This window comes from Heterobasidion irregulare (genome assembly GCF_000320585.1).
Source record: "Heterobasidion irregulare TC 32-1 unplaced genomic scaffold scaffold_01, whole genome shotgun sequence".
NCBI lineage: Eukaryota > Fungi > Basidiomycota > Agaricomycetes > Russulales > Bondarzewiaceae > Heterobasidion > Heterobasidion irregulare.
In genome coordinates, this window is record NW_009258197.1 from 2,281,237 (window position 1) to 2,303,810 (window position 22,574).

Below are 22,574 nucleotides of genomic sequence, written 5' to 3' on the forward strand. Positions count from 1 at the left end.
CATTACCATCTGTGAATGCTTCAATAATTAGTCGTGATTCGGTCAGTCTGGGCAGGCCGTTATAGGGCATAGAATCCGATTCTATAGATCATGTAACTTAATCGTGGATCCCTGAACGTGTACACGCATTCATTGGGCATTGAGGGTATAAACCTAGGTATGAGATGCAATGGGGAATATTGGATGGCCAGGACACGGTAGGAAATGGCATAGTCAATAATATCGGAGAAAATGCGCAATGCATGGAAGTGGAAGTCAACCTCCTCCCGGAAAGTCGTAGGCTGGGGAACTATTGAGTCTGAGAAGCCTTTCCGTCCGAATAATGAAAGGATGAGATGACGGGTACACCGCCAACGGTCGCGCAAATCTAAGAAGCCGGTTGAAGAACACTGGATTATCCATGAAGGTGTGAAAAAAAAAAGTTTGCTTCAACACGTGTGCCATCCTTCATTCATCGCCCTCTTCCTCGTGACGACTCATCCCTGCGCTCCATACGGTGCTCCCACTGCCGCTGCCACCTCCGCTTGTCCGACTTCGCCTGCTGCCGGATTTCACGCGTGGGGCAATCTCGGTAAAGCCGCCGTTGTACCCCTTGGCCATGTCTGCACTCAGTGCGCGCTCCTGGGCATCGAGCGCGGCAAGCGAATTCTCTGCTTCGGCCTGCACAAGCGCCTCCTGCGTCAACGTGATAGGGCTGCCATTCAGACCGGAGGGCGATGATCCACCAGAGGGGATGTCTGTGGCAGATTGCCTGCGGAAAAACGAGAAACGAGACGCAGCGAGGGAATTCGTTGGGCTGGTCTGATTTGAAGACGAAACGAACGGTTGGGACGGATTCTCGGGGGTAGAATAACTCTTCTGCATTGGTGGGGCTATCGGCTTCTCGATACCCATGAGCTTCATCGTTGCATGTAACCGCTCCCGCTCCCGACGGTCTTCTTCGTCCTCGGTGGTTTCCAGTTTACGAGCTCCTATGATCGTCGGCTTCGATCCGGACTGCAACGTGAGAGGGCGGAGGTTTGCGGTTGCGTCTGCCTTCTTGTCATTACCACCGCCGAACATCGAGAAGCCACGCCAGTCGAAGGAAAGAGACCGGCGATTCCGGGTGGTGGGTTTGGCCGCAGCATTGGCGCTGAGAGGAGGAGAATCGAACGTGGTCAGTCGCTCGACCGGAGCGGGAGCAGGAGGCGGATTCGAGGCGGAACGGGAGAACATGGAAGCCCGCCGCTGAGGTTTTGTAGTAGTGGTAGGCGTCTTGGAATCCATGGAAGGGGTCGTCGGTGACTTCTCGTAGTCGACCGCAAGCACATGCTCGAAACCCTCTTGAGCGATGATCCGGTCAATGATCTTGGAAGCATACAGGGACAGAGCCTTGTTCGCATCTTTGAGGGACTTGACCTCATTCCGGAGAGCATCAATATCGTTGAGCGAGCCGCTTGGTTCCAGCCCACCAGCATCTGAAGAGTGTGAGACCTTCCGCGGCGACTCCAGGGCGTTCTTCTTGCTTCGTTTGCTGGCCTTGGTGACAGAACGGTCGCGGTCGTCGATGGTGCGCCCTTCGAGAATATCCTTGTTCTCTGCTCTTCCAAGCTCAGCTGCGAGGTCAAGACCAGGGCCGGTGATAGGCAAATCGGCCAAAGATTCGCCGCGGGATGCACCAGGGGAAAGCGAGAGAGAGACGCCACGACGACGGCCATGACGGCCATGACGGGGGCTTGCCAAGGGCTCGCCATCCTCGTCAACTTCCTTACCATCATCGGCTTGATCAAATTCGGGATCTAACACGTCCTCGGCGCGTTCGTCGACTGTGTCCAAGGCACTACGAGCGGAAGTCTTCGTGCTGCCAGTGTCCCCAGTGGTGTCCGTCTCGGCATCACCATCGTCATCTCCGTCCTCACTAGGGCTGTCACTACCGCCTCCAACTTGCCTCATAAGATTAAAGTGGCCACTGAGGGTTCTCTCGCGAAGTAATATGTTGTAGCTCTCGTTCTCCTCCTGGAGTTCGTTATTAACGCGTTTCAGATCGATGAGTTGGGTCTGCAACAAGACAACGGTATTCTGAAGCGAATTGTGAGAGGTGGAAAGTGTCGACAGCTCCAGTCGAAGGGCGGTCATCTCAGCAGGATCCGAATCCTCAGCGAGGCTCCGAGTTTGCTGTGAGGGCGTGGAAGGCTGATCGGCGTCGTTGTTGTCCTCTTCATCCCATTCGGCCTCAGACTCGGAATCAGCCACCGTCGAGGGCGACCGTGGAGCAGGGGGGAGTTTGCGTGCTTGAGACAACGATTGTATTCGAGATTTAAGATGTTGCTCATTGTCATAGAACGACTGGCGCTCTGCTTCGAAGGTAGAAGTCTGAAAGGGAGATGTTACCCAACTTCCCAACCTAGTCCATGATCACCTACCTGTTCGTTATATCTGCGGTGTATATCCCTCTTCTCCTTCTCTAGATCGCGAACTTGAAGCCGAAGCTTCTCTACGACTTCTATGCGTGCGGATAGCTCATCTTCCATTCTACTCTGCTCGGAGTAAAGCTCGGCGAGCCTTGTTTCGGCTGCATTGAGTGCGGAAGCGATACCGCTGTTCTCTTGTTTAAGGGCAGTGAGGGCTTGATCTTTGTCCTGCAGTTGGACTAAAAGCTTTGCACATGAATCGCGGGTAAGATGAGCTATACAATTGGACGGTCTTTACAAACACACCTGCTCCTTGTGCTCGGTTTCGTTCTTGAGAGAAGCTGCGAGTGATTCGGGTGTCTGTCCATTGGAAACAGGTGGCGGGGGGTTTTTGATGGAATTGCGACGGGGCGAGGCTGCTAGAGATGACGATACACGCGGGGTCACGGCCGAGCGTGCAGTGGCACCTCTAGCAATTGGCGGAGGGGAGGGGATAGAGGTAGATGATCGTCTCGAGGTCGAAGGCGTAACCCGGGCTGTTGCCATGGTCGGTCATAAACAATGGTCGTCGCGTCAACGTAAATGTCTTGTCAGTGTTGTGATCGGGTGCGCCCAGGGGCGGGAGTAAAATGAAGGAGAAAATGAAGAAAATGGGCAGAAAAAGTGGGAGGAGAAGGCGGGAGAGAGATGGTAGTGCCGTAGGGAGCGCTCATAGCGAGCACTGTCCGTGTCGCTATGCGCCCTCTGCTTACGACATCGCCACGCGCCGTCCCATGATTGACTCTGTCCACCGTTCCTTCTTTGCTCCCTTCCGCCTGCTCGCTGCGCCATCCCCAATATCATGCTGGACGACATCTTCTCAGAGTCTCTGGATCAGGTAAGGCTCTGCAGCGCTACCGTAGCCAAATACCACATGATCGATCGTCCTCACCTTCAAGCTTCTGACCTCAGTCCGATACGAAAGTCGGTCCCCATCTCTTATCCGTTTGTGATGGTAAATCGTTGATGTGTTCCTTCACAGCTGCCCCTCTAGGTCCAACCAGAATACCAGGGCTCGATGCTCGCTTCCCCTCCGCTGCCGAGGCTTCGTCTTCCTTGAGGCGTGGAGACGTTATCGAAATACAAGGCCCCGCATCATCTGGCAAGACACATCTCCTTTACGACCTCATTGGTACCTGTATCCTCCCCGGAGGCAATTCTACCAACGGCGGTGGCGGTTGGGACAAGGTCGCGATTCTCTTCGACTCTGACGGCTGCTTCGATATTCGTCGACTTGCCCAACTTCTGCGGGCCCGTCTCGGACTGCATCGCATGTCATCACACCCATCTCCTTCGACTGAATTGCCAGATGAGGGGACAGATACACTCACGAGAATCCTAAGAAAAGTGCACATTTTCCGCCCGTCGTCCTCACTCCAGCTTGCCGCAAGCATCGCGAACCTCTCTGCGTACCATGCTGCCCAACTTCCGACATGTGAGATCGGTCTGGTGGCTGTCGATTCGATGAGTGCGTTCTACTGGCAGGATCGGTTTCATGCCGAGGAAGCGCGTCTTCAGGCAGGCGCAAGAGGTCTCGACACACCTCTTTCCCACATCCTGAACGGCTTGCAGAAATTTCGCGTATCCCACGGCTCGGTCACAGTGCTCACGAACTGGGGCCTCAATCTTGCATCAAGTTCATCTCTCGACCCATCTACAAATTTCCATTTTTATAAGCAGCATCTTCATCACTACCCAACACTCCTCCATCTCAACATCAACACGGACGCATCGTCCGTCTCGGTTTCCCACGCTTCTACGCACCCTCACCTACCTATAACACACCATATCACGCTTAATCCTTGGCCTAATCAGCATGGAACGCGTCTCGCCGCCGATAGTACGGAACAACAGACAGATGACAGATGCATTCCGCTCACGGAGGGTTGTGATATAATTGGAGTTGTGAAAACTGCTGGTAGCGATGTCGTTGGGGCTTTTAACGTCAGAGTCAAACTTGACGAAATATTGATCGAAAATGGGAGACATGATCTACAACAGTATTCTTCTGAGCATCTTATTCACAGTTCACACAACTCATTACCGTCCTGATGCTTAATATTGAAGCGCAGCGCAACAATCATTCTCAATTCGAGTGATGCGGGCTTCTGGACCTCACCCCGGAGAAATAGGCTTTGAGCATATCTGATCCTCCAATCAAACGAACAGATATCGCAATCATGAAAGGACAGCTTCGTTACTGACATACGGCCGTGGAAACCCCTGTGATCTCCTGCATGAGGTCTCCGAGATCCAATATGATGCCTAGCACTGGTTGTATTACATACTTTAACTCTTTCCATTTTGCCAAGGCTACTGAGGGCTCCTGCCGACGCTGTCGGCGCTCCCCAACTACGCCCAGACGATTGGAAATGTGGCACGATGGTAACTTTAATCACTCAGCCGGCGTTGGACACGCCATATGAGGCTGTATGATATGCTCTACCGATGTCCACAGGGCAAATAACACATCTCCACCCTTACAGATCATAGTATTTCTAAAGCTCACGTAAGATCTGGACCGTCACCCGCAGCGATTTGCGCTCATCGCGGCAACTTCAGGACCACGTTGGTCGCTTCGATATTGAATGCTTGATGTCTAATAATCCTGACTCCTTGCTATGTACTAAATTGTAAGTGCGTGCTCTATGGGAAATTGCTGAAAGAGAAAAGTAAAAAAAAGTGATGTTCTACACTAGTCTACATCTACAGGGTCCATAAAGTCGACAAAATAAGGAAAACGATTATAAACAATCTATGGCAGTGCGTTGGTCTAAGACTCCTCCGGAAGAATAAAAAATATGAATAAGTGTTTTCACCACAAGCCCGAAAAATTAGAAAGCGACCCCGTGGATTCGGTCCAACAAACCCTTGTGAATCTCCTCGACCGCCTTTCGCCTGATATTTCCCTTCGTCGTTGTTCGAGGCAGTGACCCTCGCTCTACCACGACGATCATCGTCGCAGAAGTGATACGTTCGTGTAAATATCGCCGCGAGTGGAATTGACGGGTACGTCGAAGGATTTCCCGTTTCAATTTCGTGTGGTCGCCATCGGACGCTGGCTCGACGAATAGGACAGGCGACGGACGTCCATTGCCGACTACAATGCAGTCGGAGATGAGTTCGCTGCAGGTCAAGCGAACGTTATCCTCAATGGCTCTGCAAAACGCCGATGTCAGGTCATGTCTCATAAGGAGAAGTTACGAAATATAACCTACTTGGTGTCACAACGGAGACTGTTCTCGCTCTTGATCCAGTCATCGTCCCGTCCCCGGAAGACATAGGAATTCGGCTGGACCTCCAGGAACAGGTCACCAGTATGGAAGTGTCCGTCCGATGCACGGAGCGACGGGTGGGGACAATCCCCTGAGTCCGACAGGATAACGAGCTCTACCATCTGAGATGTCGTGCTTTTGTGACCTGCTTCTGACTGATTTGACGTAATGGGGAAGAAAGCGTAGGAGGTGGTGTCCAGAGCACAAAGGAGGGACGCTGTAGGGCCGGTACCTCCCACGGACAAGAGCATCGCACCGCACTCCGTGTTGCCAAACAAGTTCTAGATACGTTTGACCTTGTTGAGAGACATCGTGCTCGAAACGAGTGAGTAAGACTGACCTTGAGTTTGAGACCGTTGGCATATGCAAACTGCTCTTCGTCACGGGGTAATTGCAGGCCACTATAGAGAATCTCATCGAGGCTACGAAGGAGGGAAAGGAGTTTGGGGTTCTGTCGGGAGTTGCGGATCATCATAGCAAGAAAGGCGGCAAATTGATTGAGGCGATTGAGACCACATCTTGTAATCATTTGTGCAAGTTCATCCGGGGAGAAGTTGATTTTTGTCGGCTGGATGGTGCATGCCCCGTGTTGCATCGAGCCAAGAAACACTGTGATCAGACTCCTATCAGCAAATGCCTCACAACATCATGCAGTCAAAAGGGCGTACTGAATGATTGTCCTATGTGACTCATGCTTCCCCTACAAATCACCTGATGTTAGCCTTTTGCACAAAGGAACGGCGAGACAGAACTTACATCCAAACCGTGACATCCCTAGAACCATCGACCTTTGGCTTGCCAACGATACGCGATTTGAGGATGGCAGCGTTCACCCACTTGCGGGTGCAAGGAACAAGCTTAGGACTATTCGATGTCGACCCGCTAGTGTGGAAAACAAAGAGGACGTCGTCTGGATCTATCACGGTAGAAAGAACAGGTAGTGGCTCGTCCTGTGTGTCGGTTTCGTCAATGTTGACGGCAGGATAAGTGGGCAGAGGACAATCTTCGACTGCCGACTTGAATGATGAGTCGAATATAAGTCCCTTCGAGTTTGCTTTCTCGAGAAGCTCATAGATGATCACAGGGTTGGGAAGTCGGATACTGAACAGCTGTGGTACAAATCCAGCCCTAGAAAGGCCGTAGATTTGAAGAACGTCTGTGTAAGTCAAGCCTCCGATCCTACACTCCATTAGCTATCTAAATACAACAACACCGTATCCAAGGGCGGACATACCACATGCCAATCACGGAGCGTTGAGGAATGCTGTTGCGCTTCAATACTCGGGCCCAATGTCTAGCATAGAGCTCGACATCGCGTTCAAACTGAGCATAAGTAACTGGCTCCCAATCCTGAGGTTCGCCAGATTGGAGATCGGATCGGGGAACGCGGAAGGCAGGTAAAGAAGCATAGAGAGATGCGCTGGCGCTCAAGACGGATAGGTGAGACTGAAGCGTCTGTGCCATTATTGATTAGCTGGGTGGCGAGATGAGTGCAGTGATTGAGGGTATCAGCGAACCTTTATACGATTTCACGGAGGTAAGAGCTGTACGGCCTATGTGAATATATTAAAATGGTCGGGACGAGCATGCGCTGAAACTCTGTAACGATACTCCGTCGCCAGGGCAGATCGGAGAACGATCCCATTATGTTTGGAAGTCAGATCGCCTCCAAGTCCTGGGAAGAGTCACATCTTAGAGCACCAATGGGCAGCATCATGGCTCGGCGCTCGAAAGATTGACTTACTGGGATCCAATTGCTCTACTGCCGGACCACAGCAACCGACGACCCATTGGAGTAAGACCGATACGGTTGATTCTGATGGCTGTTTGGAGATTGACAAATGAACGATTCACACAGTGGGTAGGCGCACAGGCGGTTGTTGTGGATAATTTAGCAGGTGTCATCCTGAGGCATGTAAAGTCAAATTGATATCAGTTTTGATGAGAGTAGCTATTTTGATTTTCTGCATCCAGTTCTGCAGGTTTACCATGATGGATGACACTTACAGCTCACCGCCATCCTACGGGTGGTTCAAAGCCCTTTCGAGATGCGGTAAGGACGGTGCTAGGAAAGCAGAGAAAGTTCAATTCCAGTTGAAGCAGTTGACGCGCTACTGAGTCACGTGTCCGCCACTTTACCGCTCGGTAAGTTTTCTGACCAGCTTATGAACCCGGGGTTTCCCCTCCCAAGCCGGAGCGGCAGGGTTCCCTAGCAGGAATGAGAAAATTTTGGTCCCACTTTGAAGGCCGAAAATTACCGCCCTGAAGGCATTGCATGATATAATTCTTCACGCAGGCGAGACTTGATCTTTCTCCGTTGAACGGTTAGGAACCGACTCTCACCGTCATGGCATGGCGCTGCCGTGATCCCATATACCAACTCATAACGAGAATGGCGTGTGCTACTGATCCGGGATCATTGATGAAGATGCAGTCTTTTTCAGTTCTCCGAGCTTGTTTTCAATCAACAAGGCGCCTAGTCGGATTGATCAGTTCTCACAAGGAAGACTCTACATATGAAGGTTGATTGATGATTTAATCGTTACACAATTGGGTTACCAGCTGAGAGATACCACAAGGACTGTCCAGCTAGTTCCATATGTTACATCGAATAACTGCAATTTGAGATGCCTATTCTCAACATGTCCGGCCATGCCCGCCGACATATCATGGCGAGCATGTGTTCATGTGGAGGCGAAGTTGAACGTTGAAGGCTATCAGCACCCTACCGTGCGCCTGAACGAAGATACGACCGTCAAGTCCTTGACTAGTTAAAATGCAACATGGCGTGGCAGCGTCGAGATCGAAGAAATCATTGTACTGTAAAGTGAAAGGTTGAGACGCATGATGGATGAGTTATACACTCCGATGTAGTTTAGTGTCGATACATGTGAGCCATTGAAGACATACAAGCATGAAGTCCCAGATATATTGACGATTTATCATTGACGTGGCGTCAATTCGATCGCACTCTGGGAATGTAAAGTGTGTTGACAATGAAGACAAGCACGGAACTAATCGAAAAATGCAGACTGAGAGCAGCCCACGCACCTTACTATCTCTGATTTTGTACGAAGCCACAGGTATTTATTCTGTCAGATTAGTCGAATAGATCAGTAGAGACATGAGTGAAGTCTTCATAGTGCGATGAACAAATCTAGATCCCTACTGTATGAGAACACACACTTAAATTTACGTTTATTGCGGACACACAGTAAGACACTTGTGGACACAACTCACTTCGTCGATCACCGGCTCTATGTAACAACTTCCCGGGGCCGGAGGGGAGTTGCATGCCTAGCAGAATCAATGTATTCGATAAAGATTAGCTATGTAAAGCAACAAGCATCGAGTAGATATTGAGTGCTTCGATGCGATTCACGCGGCATAAAATAAGTCTGGAATGGGAACGATTGCTTATTGACAAATTATCAGGGAGACTCACCCTCATGACATGATCACCGCGGAGGACTTGGCTCAGGTCGAAGACTCCAAACAACTAGGTTTCGTAAGTCGTCCCTACGTCCGCTGGAGGACCATGTCAGATGGCGCGAGATATATCTTCCACAAAAAAAGATATCAGAGATCATTCGAGAATGCTCAACGATACTGAACCAATGCATCGAGATTTCACATGGAAAGACTACAAGTGTGTTTCTCAGTGAGGAATGGTCAACTATAGTTTGCATGATTTCCGTGCATTTTGATTCTACCCACAATACAGGACTGCAAGAAGATCTGAAACGCACCGGCCCAGGAACAACACCCGCTTGATCTCTGAGTGTCAGTGAGCCGCAGATTCTCAGGAGATGTCTAACAGAACTAGGACGAATTGTATGGAGCGGATGGCGAGTGCAATACAGTGCCAAAGAGGGGTGGTGAATGATATGGTACCTGATATGTATGTCAGGACCAGCTCACGGAAAGCATTCTCACCGGCTCTGACCTGTCCATGAGTTATTTGTGAAACTTGTGTGATGTCTACGGCCCCCTCATGGAGATCCCTCCTCGACCAAGACGGCACATATGGGATGGAGAGATCCAAGTGACGCTTTGATACAGATGGGCCAGGCGGTGATACAAAAACTCCAAGGGTGCCGAGGAAGACAGCATGCTCCGCAATGATGGAACAACTGTGCGAGTACAGGCCAGATGCGGCTGGAGTGAGAAAGCAGAGCCCGGTCTCGAGCTTGTAGAACTCACGTGATGAAAATCGTGTCCAAGCTCAAATTGAGGACCATTTGCGAGAACGCGTTATTTCCACAACATCGTCGCAGATAATATCCTGGTCCTGTGCGTTTGATTTCCACCATACTATGGCTGCCTCTGACCTCGCTCTGCCGTTTAGCCAGCGCGCGGTGTCCTGGCCCAAGCCTCGACGTCACCCTGGCTGTCCATGCTCTGGAGAGCCGGCTGTGGTTGCAGACACCATCTTTATCAGTTCATTCGCGGCCCTTTTCCGAAGTCCTCATGGGGTATTCAATCACTCCAGATCATCCCCTGCATCCGTCAGCCGACGATCTCAAGATGGATAAATGCTCTCTCTCCAGCCTTGTGCGAGCGACCTCGCGACAGGTGGAATGGGAACAGCGCGATGAACGCACCTCATGCCGTTCCAGAACATGGCGACACATATCAGACACTTTATTTACCAAGTATATCGGACCTCGATTCTGCCGAACCGAGACGTATCCCTATACCACCCGAGTTGCTGGAAGTGATCGACAGGACCGTGATTGGGGCCGACCGAGCAATGCTTCTTCATCAGCTGGAAGGATTACCACAGGCACTCGAGATTCTAGACGGGCTCTACGACAGCCGAATGGTTGGAGAACTGGCAAGGCATATGGTCGAAACCACATATCCTCAAAGAGCTCTTCGAGTACTTGTACTAGCATGCTGCCTGGGCTGCAATCTAGAACAACAAGTATTCGAAGACGTGGCTCAAACGCTTGCAAGAGCAAAATTGTGGAGTCTTGTATCTCGCCTTGCATCGCTGTCCAAGACTTTGACCAGTCACACCACTGCGCGTCTTCTGAACTGGCGTACTCGGAGTATCGTAGAGCTGTCCAAGTTTGCTCTCTTAGACGACGTTCTGAGAGGTTTCGACGAAGAGGGTCTCCGCCCAGATCGAAGAACGTTCCATACTCTCATCTCCGGCCACCTTCGCAACAAAAATCTTCCTGTGGCCATGGAGGTCCTCGACCAGATGCAGGACGCTGGGTTCGATATAGACGCTTCAACTCAGGCTGTGGTCGCCGGTGCATATCGAAACTTAGGCCCGGATATTATCATGCAATCTCAAGCTCTCAAGTCCCTGTCGAGTGCGAAAGGCCACACAGCCACCTTCATACTGAACGCTCTCATGCAGCTTTCCATAGACGCTCACGATATCGAAAAGCTTGTATTCATCGTCGATCTCTTCGACCCAGCCATGTTGAGTGCTCCACCCATGTGGCGTCCTGGAATTACCACCGTCCACGACGGAAACCGTTCAAGGCCCCGGAATGCCCAATGGATGTCTAGTTATGCATATTCGGCGGAGACAGTCGCGTCTATTTATCCTGATATCATCTCCTTCACCATTCTCCTCAATCATATGGCCTATATGTTTGACCTCCGATCTGGCCTTCACCTTGTGCAACAACTACAATCCACGAATTTACAACCCGATGGACATTTCGTAGCCGCTCTTGTTCGCCTTTATTTTGCGGTCGATCTTCCAAACGTTGCCCTCCGCATAGTCGCATCGACCTGCAAAGGCAGACCGGAGGTATGCGATCATTTTCGTCAATTAGGTTTCAACGAGGCAGTAGAGGATAGACAGTATCCACTAGTCATAGTGGACTCGCCGACAATCGAGATTTTCAACGCTATGATGGGCGGCATTCTGACTGTCCATGGCCTTGATGGTATGATGGCTATCTTACAGATCATGGAGGCCCACGCAGTCGCTCCTGACAATCATTCGATCGATACCTTCCTGTCCCATTTGAACAGGATGGATGGCCCAAACCCGTCGGACATCGCGCGCATACTCCATCATCTTCTATCCCTCACACCGCAACCTTCGCCCAAGCACGCACATGCCCTTTTGCGAATAGCTCTCCGTTACGAACGCAAAATGTCCGGTCGAGTCCCCAATCCGCCTTTGCTTAGTAGCAGAGAAATAATCCAGACATTCAAGTCACCTAACATGCCCGCATCCCCCACCGACGGATCATTTGACCCGGTCGCTGGCATCCAGCTTCTATCACATCGCTCTGTCTTCGACCCTATAGTCCAATCACTAGCATCACGGGCTATCCGCGCAGACCGTGCCGTGATCGCGATGCGACTGCAGCACGAAGCGGTGACGCGAGAAGATATGCCGGCTGCGAGAGATGTTTTTCAAACCATGTTGGACAGAGGTCTACACCCGAATGAATATCACTACACAGCGCTGATGCAAGGATATGTAAAGGGCGGGGACTTTGCTGCAGCAAGGTCCGTCCTTGATGCCGCAACCGAAGGCGGCATCAAGTCCAATGTTGTCATGTACACCATTCTCATTGCAGGTTACGCGCGCCAACGACAACCTGGCCAGGCTATGGATATATTACGGGAAATGGTTTCCATCGGTATCAAGCCCGACTGTGCAGTGGTCACTGCCCTTGCCAGTGCTTTCTTCGCTGTTGGAGCATATAGGATTGCACGCACTGTTCTATTACAGCTGTGGCCTTTTGTGGCGCCTTTCCCTGAAGGACTGCGTGAAGCCCCTCTAAAAATCCTTATGGAAAGGCTGCGCGCCCTCCAGCCTCTATACGCCAAGCGCCAGAGGGTAGGGATGTTGTCAGGACGAAAGAAGTGGTTACTACGATGGAAGTTGAGGCAAATCAGGGAGGAATGGAAACTAGCAGCCCGACAGGCAGGTGCACGAAAGGGATACCGATAAAATCTATGTAATCATTTGCGCCTACTGAGTTCGCGAGGCTGGCCGCAGAAGCAGTCACTAATAAAATAACGATGTGGTTGGGTAGGACCAGAAGGTGGCTTACAAGAAGCTTGGCTTGTGTACATCGTACTCCGCTCAGTTTCAAGCATGCACGTTATCATACAACATGGAAAACATCTTTACACGGGTGACCGCTGTGCGTACGAACATACATAATAAAAGTAGGGAGGAAAATCTACAGAAAGCTCGTTTAATAAATTTAATTTCAATCCGCTTCATCTTCACATCTGCCCAAATTTCGCGTCCAGCAAACGTAGAGCATCCCTCACAGCTTCGGCGTGGACCTCACGCACCAAACGAGGACGGCTACACTTAACAAGCTCCTCGTGAGGTACCAATCTGGGGGGTGAAGGTAGAGAGTGTGTTTGTCTATGATGTTTCTCGCGGTAATGTGCATGTGGATCCGTCAACAAAATAGGATGATTGTCCGAGCTCTCGTCCGCAGATATTTGAGAGATGGCCTGATGCGGAGTGGGGGTGACGGTACGCTCTGGCGTGATACATCTGGGGGGTGGGGAGATGACAACACGAGGGCCGGTGCATTTTGAACGACGGGCAACGACATCGGCCAGGAGCGAAAGGTCAGCAAAAGCGACATTTGGATGAGACTTCAATTGACGCCATGCATCGTTTGTGGGTATGGTATCCGTTGACATGTCAGAGTCAGGCAGCGTCAAGGGGGATGGCCTCGATGATGCACATGAGCTACTACCACACATTCCGGGGTTTCCACAGCAGAGACGGGTCGGGTTCTTGACGGCGTTGAATTGAGGGCGGTCTGGACAGTCGGCGCAGGGTATGTCCGATGCAATTGATTCGCCGATCGCTGTACAAAATGCCTTTCCGAAAACATCGTCTGCGCATGCCAGACAATTTGATGGATCGCCCGAACATGTGGCGGGAGCCGAAGTAGTCGGTTTCGCAGTGGTGGAGGCAGCGGTAGATGGGGATACCGGGAAAAGTGTCTTGAGACCTGGATTTACAGGGCGGCGACGCAAAGGAACCGGAGGCTGATAGGCGGGCAAGTTGTCCAGAATGGAAACACGTTCAGGAGGGATGGGCGAACGCAAAGGCACCGCCTCGTCATGCAAGCCAGGCGCTTCGTCCTCTGCAGCCTCTGCCTTGAATGATACTTCGGATGCCATATCAGGTCTCTGCGTGGAATGATGTATGCCTAACTCTCTGCATACGCATGGTGTATTCTCGTTACAGAAGCCGCAGTCAAAATTGTCCATTGATCCGACGGAATCATATGCAGGCTGCTTTCCATGAGTCCGGAAATTGAACATCCCGTTGAGAGTCAATTGGGTAGGGAATATTGTCGGCTCTTCGCCAGATGAGGTAAGGGCCATTGGTGAGAAACTATCATCAGATGAGCCGGTAGAGTCTGGTGACGATGCCATAGACGGAGGAGACGGAATCAGCGTGAGAGGTATAGCGCGGGACGGTTGCGCGGTCAACACGATTGTGTCGACGGAGAGCTTCGCTCTCTTCCTGAACGGATGGTCCAGGCATCCGCCAGAAGGGGACGAATTATCTCTGGCCCTTTTGTTCTCCATCTCATTTTCCTCGCGCTCCTGGTCGTACTGAGAGATTCTGTCCTTGAGAAGGACGTTTTCCTGACGCAGCTTCTCATTTTCCTCCTTGAGACGTTTTGCTACAGTCTGCAAGGCAACATTGCGTTCGATTTCTCCTTGCTCGTACAATTGAATCCGCGCCTGGAGTTCAGCAAGCTGAGACTGTTTGCGCTCACGGAAAGCACGCTGCGCAGCTCTAGAGTTTTTGAGTCACAAGGATACAATAAGACAGTCGGATATCGCTCACCGATTCTGCACACGTCTGCCCTTGCTTGTGGCCTAGGTGTATATTTTTGTCAGTGTCGGCCCGGCTTGACGTTGTATAAGTGTTGAACATACCTCATCTTCCACGGCGACGGCGGGCGGAGGATCTTTCTTGGGTTTGCGGCCCGGCTTAGGTTTAGCAGGGATCACCCATTCCTTAGAGGCTGGATAGAGGATGCATATGAACGTCCGACTTCGGAAGGATGTCAATCCAAGGACTCTACCTGTCGCCCAAAGGGTCGAAGATGACGAGACCGCTGGCAATGGCGGTTGCGCACAAGACATTCGATGAGAAGCTCCGTGAAAGCCGCAAGTGCGAACGAGTATATGGCAAGTGGGGGACCCAACGAGCGTCAGAAAGACCTGGGAAGTGAGAGGAGGATGATGCGGGAGGTTTAATGCGGTACCCAAGTGGGGGGCAAACTTAACTGATTAGATATCGTCTGATCGGCTATAATCGGAACTCGGATCAGTGCTTCCGGTATCCGCCCTGGCATGCCGGGTCTCAGCGGATCCCGCTCTCTCACACAACACCACTTACCGTTGAGGCTCAAATTCAAATACGGCTCATGCAACTTCACGCGAAAAAATACACAACGATACGAAAATAGATTGCAGTACCCAGAGGTACGCTGGACTCAATCAACAACTTCCTCTTCGATTTGTTCAATCACTTCGTCAATCCAGACCTCGATCTCCTCTCGCTCCTCCTCCTGCTCCCTGGGCTCCAGCTTCTGACCTCTGGCACGTCGCTCCTCTGCGGCCTCTTCCAGGTACCGGGTACGCCATGTGTTCCATTCGTCGACCAAGCGTTTCCTATGTGCGATGAGCTCGGCACTAGCGGTGTCTTCAATCGCCGCATCCTCTTCTTCGAATGCACGGCCATAGTCGCGCAGATTTTTGCGAATAAGGCGTTTCTGCTCCTTCGTGAGTAAGGAAGCCGGGCGAGGGCGCCACAAAAATTGCTTGAAGCGGTCCAATATGTGTTTCTCGACTTCTTGGCCGCGGAAGTCCCAAATCGCATATCCATTTTCGAGCTGAAGTCAACCGTTTAGTGACATCGAGAAGTGGACAGCAACGTGAACATACTGTATGCGTCCACGCGCTTGCTGCAGTCGCCAAATAGCGACCGCTGGGGTCCCACTCGACATCGGTCACACCGTAATGATCATTGATACCTAGTTGCTGGATGCCGCTACCCCAGTCCTCTTTCTGCCCTTCCCTTCGACCGACGTCATCACTATTGAAGTCAAGGTCCCAGAACTCCAGCTCGGACTTCGACGTCGATCCGACGGTCGCGAGAACTACATGTCGACCTCGCGGTGACCAACGAATGGTGTTTGTTGTCCGTGAGGCCAGTGTTCCTGGTATGCGAAGGTCAGCAGAGCAACTGACTACTCAAGGGAAGACTCACTAAGGAGCTTGAAGTCACCCTTCCCACGTTCTAGCTGGTAGAAGCTGACGTCGGTTTTGATCGTGATTCCAGGACCTGGATTTCCGAGATTGGGATCGTTGCTTGACACGATGGCGAAACGTTCGCCCCTCGGTTCCCAGGAAAAATCGGTGACCGTATCTAAAGAAATGAATGACCATGAGATCCATGGCTTGAACCGGTGTTAGGCATTTTTACCTTTGAGTTCGACAACTTCTACCGGAAAGTCCTTCTCACGAACCATAAAGATTTCCAAATTGCAGAATATTGACTTTTTCGTCTTCGTATGGCGATCGACTTTGACACAAAGGAAATCGCCTTGGTTTTGCCAGTAAAGTTTACACTAGATAACACCTGTCAGATAGTAATAGGCATGAGACAGAAAGGCGCCGTACCTCCGTCACATTGAAAAGGTTCTTCTGTCGCAGGACGTCCCGGCTGGGAAAGTTGGAAACTGTCACACGAGCGGGTTGGTTAGCCACCTCGGGGGTCCAATACGCAAGCATGTTCTCTCTGATCTTTTTGGAGCTCTTTGCGGTACCGTTGACTGCCTGGTTTGCTTTCTCTGCGTCTTCTTTGTCCTTGTCGCTGTGAGGGCACCACTCAAAGTCCACAACCCCTTCTATCCTGATACTCTTTTTCCCGTGGAGGCCCATGCTGGGCAATTCATACACACTGATTTGTTGACCCGGCGTTACCCGTGCTACGAACTTATCATCTGCACTCCACTTGAGCGCGGGCCAGGCCATCTGCTTCTTCGAGCTATCGCCTTCAGGAAGAATACTGTGAAATGTGCGAAGAAGGTGGCCAGTTTTGATATCCCAGACGGCGATATTGTTGCCCTCATCTTCGGGAGAGAAGAATGAGGGGCCTTGTGGTGCACCCTCGGCGACTACGATTGGTTCGTGCGACCAAGTGACGAAGTATTGTTCACATGGTGAGAAGTCAACCAATCTGACGAGAGGGTGATAGAAACGCTGTTGATGTTCCCAAGAGGATCCTCCCCAAAGTCGGATACCCTGACGGTGCAATGTTGCGAGGTAGGTGCCTGATGGCGACCACGAAACATACAGTTCCGTCCACGCCTTTGGACGTCTTCAGAGAAGTTTCAATGAAGGGGCGAAAACGCTCACTGTTTTAGCAAAGGCTACCTCACACTGCGCCGGCTTGCCGTGCCAGTGAATTTCTACTTCATCGCCGCGGTAAGTAACATATTGGTCGCGACCGTGAGGGTCTGCCAACCAAGCTCGAAGATGTTCCTAGACTAGTGTCAATATGTGTTGAAGAGAATAAGGGCTGTTGCATACTTTCGACTGGTATTCTTCCCTCTTTGGCTCCAAGTAGGTTTCATTCAAATTGGCATACTTCTCAATGTCCGAGAAACGGTTGACTCTGAAAGTATGTGTTTTATCAAAGGGATGACCGTTCATTTCGTTCAATGCAAACGTGGCTTCATCGGCAGTGCGAAATTCGATGAAGATGAATCTAGGAAAAGGGGGTTGGTACGCAGAAGGCGACTTGAAGATACTATCCACGTACCCTTGGCTCTTTCCAGCAGCATCATTCCATGGCACAGTCATCGAATCTGGCCTCACCACGGCACCCTTCCTATTGAACTCCTTTGAGATCTTCGCCAGGAGTTTTTCCAATTTACCCTTGTCGACGATTGGAATACCATCTATCACCAAGATGTTGTCGAAACCTTCCTCGAGACCCACTTGATATCTTCATCGAATTCTTTTGAGTCTGCTTAATACATTTAGAGGACGAATACACACTTTTCCTCGATATCGGTATAATCGATTTCTTCGTCAATCTCACTGTGTGAAACGCCGTTAGGGCTCGCCATTGGATGGTGTAGGCTGAGGTATGCAACTTTTCAGCGGCAGCCGAGAAAGAATCAAGGTTGAGCGGAGCTCAGATTGCCTAAGCTTCTCGGGACGCTCATCATTCGCTCATCATCATACCCCGTTCGAACTCTGACTTGCACGATAATATCAACAGCATAAAAGGACATAACCTACCAATTAAACGTGAACGTTTGAACCTTCATGCATCACGCATTCATGAATAGATCCGCGGCGTCAACGCCATGGCTTACTTCAACAGGTTACTCCACGAAATATCAGTGAATTCATGACAGTCTATACTTCAACCTACGGGATCTGTGAGTGCACTCTTCAGAATCTCCACGAGAACTCAATCATTCTCCGTGCCTCCATGGCTTACGATCTATTCGACAGCACAAGTCATGCACCAGGTTTTCCAGAAAACCCTCGAATCGGCTCACCTTCCTGAAACACCACTTTGATTCACTTCCTCGAGAATGTTTACCTATGTCATGGATCATCCGGTTCCCGGACGGTGTTCGACCTTTTTCTTATCATAGGGGCTGCAACGTTGTTTTACTTATCGCAAGAAAATGGCTGTCATTCTCGGAGGGTCGTCGAATCCTGTTGCAGTCATGTCTGTCCTTATTCAGGAGAGCATCAAGGAAGTTGAACGCTTTTGGATGCCTATCTGTAAAACTGCCTTTCACTTTGACACACATGTGACCACGATTTCCACCTTGAGCCATTCAGTATCATCAACGTTCCTCGCATGTCTTTGCGCACGTGGGTCCTCTCGTTCCTGCTGAACTTCGTTCCTGACGTCTAGCAGCCGAGGGCAGTTAAATACCAGAGAGCTTCGCTGGTGCGTTTCGTTCACTCCTGATCATTCGAGCTGTTCGACACCTGGATCCATGTCTATAACCAAAGACGTAAAGGAAGATATACCAGATTCCGCATCAGTTGATGTGCAGAGCCAGCCTGTTGCTCTGAGCCGGAAGGAGACGCTTAGCGCCTATTTTACCATAGCAGCCGCAGCATTTGGGCTCATCAGCGATGGATGTGAGGCCACATTGTACTCATTCGCATGCGTGACGAATAATATACTTTCGAACCAGACCAAAACAATCTTATGACCATGTCTAATGTATTTTTCATTCATGATCACGGCCTCCAGATACTGCTAATGGTCTTTCCATAGGTGGTGTTCAGAAAGCTGTATCCAAAGGAATATACTTCTTCTGTGTCAACTCGGGTATCTAATGCTCTTTTAGTTGGTGAGAGACTCCGAAATGGTCAAGGTTAGCTGTACTTATCTGGTATTCACAAACAGGTGCAGTCATTGGCCAAGTTGTCGTTGGACTCGTCTGTGATCGACTGGGCAGAAAGGTCGCTTTGGTATCCACAACACTTTTGATTGTCCTAGGTGCCACGCTCGGAACTGCTGCACATGGTGCGCACGGAAGCGTCGAAGGCTTATTTTGGTTTTTGACTTTTGCACGAGGAATCACTGGTATCGTAAGTTATGCAGTTTACATTGAATTCATTTACTCATGTCTTTCGAAGGGGGTCGGGGGTGAATATCCCGCATCGTCGACAAGTGCAAGTGAGGCAGCGAACGAGAAAATGCCGAAGAACCGGGGTCCAGGTTTGTAGTATGGCCATGCTCTGTCGTTTAGGAACTCATATTGATACTAGTCTTCATCATGGTCACGAATTTCGTCCTCAGCGTGAGTTTTAGGATGAGAGCCAATTCTAATTTTGCTGACAGCATCGAAAATTCTATTCAGTTCGGTGGACCTCTCGCGGTGTCTGTCTTTTTGATTGTTCTTTCAGCTGCTGGAGAAACCCATCTTTCCACAGTTTGGCGTGTCTGTTTTGGAATTGGAATTCTCCTTCCACTAACTGTCTTGGTTTTCCGTTTGCGGATGTTGAGTTCCAAACTATATCGGAAGGGTGCCATCAAAAGTCAGAAGCCCATTGACATGAATAGCCATGGCATCTAACTCACGTCATTTCGTGCTATCTGCTCTTTAGATCATGTTCCGTACTTCCTGGTTTTTAAACGTTATTGGAAGACGTTGATCGGGACCTGTGGGGCCTGGTGCGTATGTTCGAAATAATTGTCATCATATGCACTAAATCAAGGACACAATAACAGGTTTCTATACGACTTTGTGAGATTCCACCTTGTCTACTTTTATATCATCGGCTGACTGACGTGCAAATGCTCAAAGGTAACATTTCCGAACGGTGTATTTTCAGGCACCATAATATCGAGTGTGACTCATAATAACACTCTCAAAGAGACAGCTGAATGGCAGCTGTTGCTCGGAGCGATTGCTCTGCCTGGCGTTTTTGTAGGAGCCTGGCTGTGTAATCCACTTGGTCGTCGGAATACGGTGGGTCCCCATTCCCATGTTTCGAAAAAAAGAACAGGCTGACTGATTTGGTGACGAACTCAGATGATGGTGGGGTTTGGAGGATACCTTGTCATAGGTGAGAACCATCTCCGTGACACGATTGACTTCATTACATTTGTTGAACACTGTACAGGGTTGATCATAGGTCTTGCATATGATAAAATCACAAGGATTATTCCACTATTTATTGTTTTGTAAGTTGATTTTTTACAAATGCTTGGTGTCCCTGCTAAGATTCCGTCGTAGCTATGGTTTGATGCAATCATTCGGAAACCTGGTATGCCTGTCTTGTTACCTTACACAGCAAACCGGCGCCTTGATAGCAAACTAGGGACCTGGAGATATGTTGGGTCTCGTGAGCGCAGAGTAAGTCGACATCGGATCGTAAAAGTATGATGTTCCACTCACTAACGAAACAGGTCATATCCGACACCTATTAGGTGAAGTAGTCATGTTCGGACGCGACAGCACTTATGAGCTGATGCAATTGGCAGAGGAACTTGCTATGGCTTGTCGGCCGCCATCGGTAAGGTTGGAGCGGCAGTAGGAACGCAAGCATTCACACCCATCCAGAACAACTTGGGAAAGAAGTACGCATGTGTTGCTGATTCAGACATATGTAAAGAGACTGATGCAATATTCAACTCTCTGAAGATGGACTTTCATCATCGCGGCCATCTGTGGTGTTATTGGAATTGTGGTGACCTATTTTTTTGTTCCCGACATGACAGGTGTCGACCTTGCAGACGAGGACATCCGTTTCATGGAGTATTTGGCTGCGGAGGGCTGGGTGGGTGAAGTAGGCGAGGACAAAGAAAAGGACCTGATCGGGGAAATATCGTTGACACAGGAAGGAGATGTTGAATCGACGTGATCTTCTCGCCTGAACCACTTTCTATATTTTCTTGCTTATCACACAGGGTTATACCCGAGTAGGAGTAGGGTTAGGAGATACATGATTTAGGGTTGGGGTCTCTTTTGTAATTATGCTCGAGCACTCCTTGAGTTGATTGAACTCACCACCGGATTTTGGTGGCGGAAGCTTGGAGTCCCGTTCAGAGGTTTCTTGCTGGATGTTACCCCTTCGCCAGATCTTTGTATCGAGGTCATCATGTCTCCATTCATCTCGTTCTCATCTTCATGCTGCGCGCCTTGCTTTGGCTCATATCCACACTGTCAACCACGAACCTGGATCCGTTGCGAAATTTCACAGGGATATAACATTGGCACAATCATCAGAATCATCGCTTGATTCTGTACCGGATGTCTTGCATTCCCCTACGGACGAAACTGAGAAGCCAAAGCGCAAACGGCGGTCCAAAAAAACCGCACCACCAACAAAGGTGCGCGTACCGCTTGAACCTAGCAAGACAGAGCAATACCTATTAGCCCTTCAAAACCAAGGCCTGGAACCATCCCTGAAAGATCTGGAACGCCTTCGACCTGCCGGTCATCCGCGTCCTGGCACCAACAAATATGCGGAAGCGTATGGTGCGCTGGTGGACTCTATGTGTCGGTCGTTCAGCAGCGAACAGTTACGTCAGTTCGCTGTTGATTTTGGCCTTTCTGGAAAGTATACCCATTCGCGACGGCGCAAGGTGGAATATGCAGAGGCAATCATAGAGCAAATATGGCAATGGCCATCCTTGAGGGAGCTGGAACGGAAGCACAGGGATAAAACCGTCATGACGGCTCAATGTGAGAGCAGATCATCTGTGCAGGGTTTATTTTATCTGATCATATTCTCAGCTTTTCCTCTAGAGCAGAGTCACCTATTTCTGATTATCGGCAAAGGTAAGTTCATGTCGACTTTGTTCTAGTTTTCATTCATATGAATAAGTGAGTTAGATGGAAGTGACCTCCTGCAATTATCCACGCAATTCAATGTGCACGTATCCCTTGTGCAAAATCCGTTGGCTTTGAAGGTGGAAGGGGTGCGAGAGGCTCTGAATGGTGTTCGAGACCGCATTCAAAATATTAAGAAGGTATATACTCTTTTCGCGACTCGATGCAAGCATATAATGTTGTCGACGGCATAGAATGTCATAGAGGAGACTTTTGAGGTCCTTACCAAGACCCCTATTCGCCACGATTTATTGCAAACGATATCGCGACTAACAGGTGCCTTTGTAGAAAACATTGGAACGAATGGCCAGGTGAGCTAGCCTTTCGCAGTCGATTCAATCCACGCGTGAAAGCCGACCCTCGTATAGATCCGAATACGCGCAAAAGATGTACAAGGTCTGAACGGTGCAAAACGGCTGGCTATACGTGCAGCTACCGAGGTAAATTATATCACATCATCTCACCCCCTGTAGACATTGATTATGGCCATCCGTAGCTTTTAATCT

The 22,574-nt window shown here is 50.1% G+C and overlaps 7 protein-coding genes across 7 annotated transcripts; 4 read left to right on the forward strand and 3 right to left on the reverse strand.

Annotated features, from left to right (window-relative positions):
- Positions 1-61: 61 nt before the first annotated feature.
- HETIRDRAFT_469272 (uncharacterized protein) lies at positions 62-2,939 on the reverse strand (the record flags this gene model as incomplete). Its single annotated transcript, XM_009542954.1, has 3 exons — positions 62-2,352; positions 2,403-2,636; positions 2,697-2,939. The coding sequence occupies 3 exons, from the start codon at positions 2,934-2,936 to the stop codon at positions 448-450; spliced, it is 2,379 nt and encodes a 792-aa protein (XP_009541249.1). The 3' UTR covers positions 62-447.
- Positions 2,940-3,395: 456 nt separating this feature from the next.
- HETIRDRAFT_306318 (uncharacterized protein) lies at positions 3,396-4,481 on the forward strand (the record flags this gene model as incomplete). The annotated part of the gene is made up of 1 exon (XM_009542955.1): positions 3,396-4,481. One exon carries the CDS (start codon positions 3,396-3,398, stop codon positions 4,479-4,481), a length of 1,086 nt encoding a protein of 361 aa, XP_009541250.1.
- A 534-nt stretch (positions 4,482-5,015) lies between these two features.
- HETIRDRAFT_469275 (uncharacterized protein) lies at positions 5,016-7,168 on the reverse strand (the record flags this gene model as incomplete). The annotated part of the gene is made up of 6 exons (XM_009542956.1): positions 5,016-5,588; positions 5,648-5,985; positions 6,045-6,313; positions 6,373-6,404; positions 6,461-6,883; positions 6,939-7,168. The coding sequence occupies 6 exons, from the start codon at positions 7,166-7,168 to the stop codon at positions 5,264-5,266; spliced, it is 1,617 nt and encodes a 538-aa protein (XP_009541251.1). The 3' UTR covers positions 5,016-5,263.
- A 2,799-nt stretch (positions 7,169-9,967) lies between these two features.
- Positions 9,968-12,638, forward strand: HETIRDRAFT_431701 (uncharacterized protein; the record flags this gene model as incomplete). The annotated part of the gene is made up of 2 exons (XM_009542957.1): positions 9,968-9,997; positions 10,053-12,638. Exon 2 carries the CDS (start codon positions 10,101-10,103, stop codon positions 12,636-12,638), a length of 2,538 nt encoding a protein of 845 aa, XP_009541252.1. The 5' UTR covers positions 9,968-9,997; positions 10,053-10,100.
- A 293-nt stretch (positions 12,639-12,931) lies between these two features.
- On the reverse strand, positions 12,932-17,781 carry HETIRDRAFT_244887 (uncharacterized protein; the record flags this gene model as incomplete). Its single annotated transcript, XM_009542958.1, has 15 exons — positions 12,932-13,078; positions 13,181-14,471; positions 14,523-14,554; positions 14,615-14,703; positions 14,764-14,796; positions 15,081-15,114; positions 15,187-15,576; positions 15,629-15,903; positions 15,954-16,112; positions 16,170-16,314; positions 16,367-17,056; positions 17,105-17,230; positions 17,279-17,456; positions 17,511-17,696; positions 17,750-17,781. Coding segments are annotated over 15 exons (3,807 nt in total), but the record flags the coding sequence as incomplete, so codon positions are not given.
- Positions 17,782-18,714: 933 nt separating this feature from the next.
- On the forward strand, positions 18,715-21,097 carry HETIRDRAFT_41522 (putative inorganic phosphate transporter; the record flags this gene model as incomplete). The annotated part of the gene is made up of 17 exons (XM_009542041.1): positions 18,715-18,862; positions 18,919-18,947; positions 19,002-19,077; positions 19,134-19,318; positions 19,367-19,448; positions 19,499-19,530; positions 19,591-19,768; positions 19,838-19,904; positions 19,962-19,977; positions 20,038-20,202; positions 20,266-20,299; positions 20,357-20,417; positions 20,470-20,500; positions 20,555-20,589; positions 20,643-20,663; positions 20,718-20,813; positions 20,878-21,097. 17 exons carry the CDS (start codon positions 18,715-18,717, stop codon positions 21,095-21,097), a joined length of 1,476 nt encoding a protein of 491 aa, XP_009540336.1.
- Positions 21,098-21,257: 160 nt separating this feature from the next.
- On the forward strand, positions 21,258-22,146 carry HETIRDRAFT_437864 (uncharacterized protein; the record flags this gene model as incomplete). Its single annotated transcript, XM_009542959.1, has 3 exons — positions 21,258-21,921; positions 21,973-22,017; positions 22,072-22,146. Coding segments are annotated over exons 1-3 (744 nt in total), but the record flags the coding sequence as incomplete, so codon positions are not given.
- Positions 22,147-22,574: the final 428 nt, after the last annotated feature.